The 5,550-nt window shown below is 53.9% G+C and overlaps 1 protein-coding gene across 1 annotated transcript; it reads left to right on the forward strand.

Annotated features, from left to right (window-relative positions):
• Positions 1 to 526: 526 nt before the first annotated feature.
• Positions 527 to 4,704, forward strand: LOC144932371 (transcription factor SOX-11-like). Its single transcript, XM_078856345.1, has one exon. It carries the CDS (start codon positions 745 to 747, stop codon positions 1,918 to 1,920), a length of 1,176 nt encoding a protein of 391 aa, XP_078712471.1. The 5' UTR covers positions 527 to 744; the 3' UTR covers positions 1,921 to 4,704.
• The last annotated feature ends 846 nt before the right edge of the window (positions 4,705 to 5,550 follow it).

Here is a 5,550-nt window from a genome sequence, read left to right on the forward strand (position 1 = left end):
GTGTGTATGATGTGTATATATTGTGTGTATGATGTGTGTATTATGTGTATATGTTGTATGTATGATGTATATATGATGTGTGTATGATGAATATGATGTGTGTATGATGTATATATGATGTGTGTATGGTGTATATGATGTGTGTATGATGAATATGATGTGTGTATGATGTATATATGTTGTGTGTATGATGTATATGATGTGTGTATGATGTATATATGTTGTGTGTATGATGTATATGATGTGTGTATGATGGACATGATCAGCCACGGTCACTCCACTGCTGGATGTCTCTGGGCCGGCTACTTCCCCCCCCCCTCCTTTTTAACCGCGCCGCCCCCCCCCCCCTCAAAAAACAAAGTGGGCGTGGCGCGCGCTCCCTTAGCAACAACCAATCAGAGCCCGCGCGGGGCGTGTCCACGCGCGCTCCGCTCTCTGCCATTGGCCGTGGCCGCGCCGTCGAGAGGCGCCCGCCGCTATATAAGGGAGTGGCCGGAGGGAGGCGGATTCAAACCGCGGAGCGCGGCCTCGCACCCCGCACTGCCCGAGCGGCGGCCCCCCGCGCAAGAGCAGCCCCCACCGGCCACACCGGCCCGGCCCCACCCCCCACAACTAGAATATCGCCAGCAACTCGCTCGGGCAGCCACGACCCACGCAGGGGGTGGGGGGAGACAACTCGCCGAGTCAAACGCAGGGGCGACGGCGGGACGAGCGAGAGGCGCGTGGAACTCGCGCAGGACGGCCATGGTGCAGCAGGCGGGCGGCCGGAGCATCGTGGATCGCCCCGAGCAGCATGCGGCGGCTTCGCGCTCCGACTCCGAAGCCGAGGGCTCGGACCCCGGCTCCGTGGCCCCGGGGCCGCTGGTGGGGGTCCTCGGGACGGAGAGCGGCGCGCCGGGCCCCGGGTGGTGCAAGACGGCGAGCGGGCACATCAAGCGGCCGATGAACGCCTTCATGGTGTGGTCGCAGATCGAGCGGCGCAAGATCATGGAGCAGTCGCCCGACATGCACAACGCGGAGATCTCCAAGCGGCTGGGCCGCCGCTGGAAGCAGCTGAAGGAGAGCGAGAAGGTGCCCTTCATCCGGGAGGCGGAGCGCCTGCGCCTCAAGCACATGGCCGACTACCCCGACTACAAGTACCGGCCGCGCAAGAAAGCCAAGCTCGCCCAGCAGCAGCAGCAGCAAGGCAGCCCCAAGGGCGGCACCGCCGCGGGCAGGAGCTCCAGCAGCAAGAAGAGCAGCGGCAAGGTGAAGGCGCTGCAGCTGCAGCAGCCAAAGATGGGCTCCTCGCTGCTGCTGAAGGAGGCGGCGGGGGGCGGCAGCAGCAGCAGAGCGAGGGCGGCCAAGCGGAGCTCCAAGGGCGCGGCGGGCGAGCGGGGCAAGGCGGCCGCCTCAGCCTCCTCCTGCTCCTCGTCTCACGCCGCAGCCGCCGGCGCCTCCGTGCCCTCGAGCCCGACCCTCAGCATCCCCGGCGAGGCTGTGGATCGCCTCAGCTTCTACGAGGAGTGTGGAGTCCCAGAGGGTGCCGCCAGCAGCGGCAGCAGCAGCAGCAGCGTCAGCAACTTGAGTTCAGCCATCATCAAGAGGGTCACCTCTCCGCCTTTATCCACCACGTCGTCGTCGTCGTCGTCGAGGTCCCTGTCCACCTCCACGGTGTCGTCTTCGTCTTGCTCCAGCGACGAGGACGACATGTTCGACCTGGAGTTGGAGCTGGGCTCGTCGCCCGCCTCCCCGTCCAGCGTGGACCTCATCCTGGGCAGCCTCGGCGCGCTCGACCGCGAGGCGGACGCGCTGAGCACGGGCAGCTCGGGCGCGGGCTCCCACTTCGAGTTCCCAGACTACTGCACGCCCGAGGTGAGCGAGATGATCTCCGGGGAGTGGATGGAGTCGAGCATCGCCAACCTCGTGTTCACCTGCTGAAAGGTGGTGGGGGAAGGATCAGCAGCAGCAGCAGCACTGTCATCATCAGCAGTACCAGCAGCACCAGCAGCAGCAGAAGCTATGGAGAGCCAAGCTGCGAGCAAGGTAGCTGTGTGAACATACACCTAGCGAGCAAGGCGCGCAGCAGAGGAGGAGGAGAATGGTGGTGGTGGTGGTGGCATAGCGGAGTATAAGCGGATAAGTTTGAGGAGCAGAGCGCGCGAGGTTGGAGCAGGAGGATGAGGCTGGTGCACTGCACGTGGACTCACTCGAGTGCGGCGTGGGAGGAGAGGCGCGCTCTGTGCCCATGCCCTCGCAGCGATGCCGTCTCTCGCTAGAACTGTGTTCTCGCCTTACTGCTGGCCAGCCAGGGTCCCGCCTGATGGGGAGTTGCGGCAGTGGGTTCTCCCAGGAGCCGGCAGCTTCTCCAGGGTCACCCCTTACCCCCCCCCACACCCTCCACCCCTTCGCTCTCCAGGTCTTCTTCCCCCCCTCCACTCGCCCTCCTCCAGAGAAGGGACTGTCACCCCCCCCCCCCCCAAAGCATACACCAGCCTCCCATCCATCCCCGCTCAGCACCCCATCATTCCCAGACCCTTGATGAGTGTGCCCCCCTTTTATTCCCATCCCCCTTTCTTCCCCCCCCCCTCTTTCTCTCTTCCTCGAAACATTAAACTCTCAGGAGCCATTAGATGGAGCCAACGCTGGGACCGTTTTTACAAGTGAATAATAATAAGTCAAGATCCCAGCAAGGCGCCGTCTATTATAGTTAAACTATTTCAGGACCAAACCTCAACCACATTCGCCGTATGAACAGGACCTTTTGAGAAATCGCGGACTGTTTTTAGAGGTCGATGATTGTCCCATCGACTAAACTAGCTTTTTTGTAGTCGTCTTTGGGCTAGGTATAAATAACCGTGTTAGAAGCTGGTGGAGTGGTGGGTGGTAGTCTTTTTTGTAAGGATGTTTGTTATACCATTGGCCGTTTGTGACTTTGGTAGTTTTACAAAAATCCATGCTCTAAAACAAAAACAATCTATAACTCTGGTATTTCATACTCTGTAAGGGCTAGACACGATGCCTTTACAACTCAACAGTCGAGTACTTTGGCCATTCCTGACCGTGGTAGTCTCTTGGTTTGTTTTTAATCGATACAAATCGATTTCTTACTCCGCGTGTGCGATTTCTAATTGCGTGTTACGGAAACCCGTCAAATGCCCTGAATCAAATGGCACATTTCAAGTCGCCTCCCCCATCAATGGACGGAGTCGCTCACAGCAGACGTATGTGTATTCCTATTTTTGCCTACTGAAATGATTATTTAACGTGTACTGATTTATGTTTTTATATTACTTGTCGTTTTGTTTTTGTAAAGGACTGTAATATGACGATTTAACGCCACTGTACAGAACGCGGCTTTGTATGATCGGTGTCCCCCCGTTCGTGTGTCGCTGTATTTAATGAGCAGTCCAGTGTACCCCGTGTGTGTGTGCGCGCGCTCCTCGCTTTCACCATTATAGTCGCAACTTTGTGCAATATGTTAACACTGTATTGTACTTTCTTAGACGAGCACTCTTGTACAAACATTTTTTTTACGAAAAAAAATTCAATTTCGGTTTTCGTTGTTGTGTGTCCGCGTGTTCCTGCGATGCGCAAATGCGCAGTCGGCTGACTGCTCCGTTTGTAGATAATTTATTTCTGAGCGAATAAAAAAAACGGCTGGACCTCACTTTGCTCGCATGTCTATGAGGGTTCATTGTTTTTTCTTAACTGCATGTTTGCATATGAGCGCCCCTTAGCTTGGCGAGATGACGTTACGAGTTCTGCTTTAGGTTGGTCCAAAAGTGGGGCTTTTTTACCCCCCTCTCTCACCATTGAATACAGGGCGCTATGCAATTATAAAAAAAAAATTCCCGTCGCCTTGGCCGCCTCGCCTCCCCCGTCACACTGGGTCAGAGTCCTGGGCAGGCAAGTTCGAGATCCACGTTTTGCCTCAACTCGCCCTGCCACCCACTTTTTGAATGTGGTAGATTGTATCCGGTCCTCAGGCGAATGCACGCCTCTGGTTGCGATGGATGGATTTCTTTTGTAACGACGCAAGTTTTAATAATTACAATAGGCAGTGGTGTGATGTAGGTTCTAACAAACAAAAAAACAACCCTTTGCATGCGAATTTATATTCGGGTGTCTCTGTCTATCTCTCTCTCTCTCTCTTGCGTCTCAGGCCTCGGTTGCCTAAGTTGTGCCGAAGCTTACTTTGAATATTATGTATGCCGTCCGTGGCAAGTTCTAGCGACGCGTCGCCTTTGTTGAGCAGCACTCACATGTGCACGTGGTAATATGCTGTGATGTCGTCCCCACAACCTGGTTTACAGCCTTACGTGTGACGGCACGTGCGCGCACGCAGCACACATCCAGCAGGCCATGATCACGTTGGTGGCACGTGCTTGCGTGGCCACACGGGAGAGTGAGTGTCCTTGCACCTATATCGCCTTTTTCGGGAGTTGTATTCAGAAAGTAATGTGGTCTCATGGTTCTGGAAGCAGTTGCCTAACTTTAACAAAAACAAATATCAATGTACTGTCTGTGGCCTCAAACAGTGGAGCCCCCTACCTCTGGTCGAAAACTCAAGGTTTGCCCACCCCTTGTTAAAAGGTTGAAGCATAATGTTTGTCTCTACCCCCTGCAAGGGTGTCCTAAATATTAGTCCTATGTTGTGCTATATTCTGGACATGCCTGTACGCTCGTTTTTTGTGTAAAGTGAATAAATATTGGAATAAATAATGAAGTTTGTTCAAGCTACTTGTGTAAGTGCCTTTGTGTCGGTTCCAGAGATCTGTTGCCTTCTGGTGTGGTAAATGCATTTGTCTGGCAATTGGGAAATGTTGCGAGTTTAAATCAACTTTGCCTATCAGCCATCTGCGATTTATTAAATGAGTAAATTTTAACTGGTTGGCATTGAGATGGTCTGGCTCCCACCATGGCAATGTGGAATTTCCACCATCTCGTTGCCACCATTGGAGACGAGTGCTGCTACATTGTCCTTTAAGTGGACAGACTGTGTGACCTTTGGTTTCAACGAATGTTAGCACCCAGAGTCGCTGTTCATGAAATATGACATACTTGGGAACTGGGATATCACATTCGGCCATTTGGAAAAGGAGGTTTCTGGGTCACACTTTTCATCGTACGCTTGACATGCCAGATGTAAGGAAAGCGACCTGCTCTGCCAAGTGGAGTGGCGTCATCGTCAGTGGTGGGTGATGACGGTGGAGTTTCGTCATCATTTCCAGCTCGAAAATAGCCAGCGCCTCCTTGGCCTAAATGTACAGAAATAGGGCTATGGCATTTAGCTTGCATTACACATGTACATGCAGCAGTTGTAAGGTTTTATTTGTTTAAAGAAACGTTATGAATCCCAGCACCTTAAGGTAATTTAGTAATCATTGCGAGTAGGAGCAGTGACTGGCTCACGCATTGTACCATGAACCCTGCGACCCGAGTTTGAATTCCAGCCATCGCTGACATCAGTGGTGAGTGATGCCTTGACTCGTCCTGGGCCCCCCCCCCTCCTGCACCAACCCCAACTGACCGGGGTGATGAAGTATGGTCAAACAATCACTGTGTCAA

The sequence above is a fragment of the Lampetra fluviatilis genome, chromosome 5 (assembly GCF_964198595.1).
Source record: "Lampetra fluviatilis chromosome 5, kcLamFluv1.1, whole genome shotgun sequence".
NCBI classification, from domain to species: Eukaryota; Metazoa; Chordata; class Hyperoartia; order Petromyzontiformes; family Petromyzontidae; genus Lampetra; species Lampetra fluviatilis.

Excerpts from the sequence above, each read along its gene's own strand:
- LOC144932371 (XM_078856345.1), top strand. The coding sequence starts at position 745 with ATGGTGCAGCAGGCGGGCGGCCGGAGCATCGTGGATCGCCCCGAGCAG.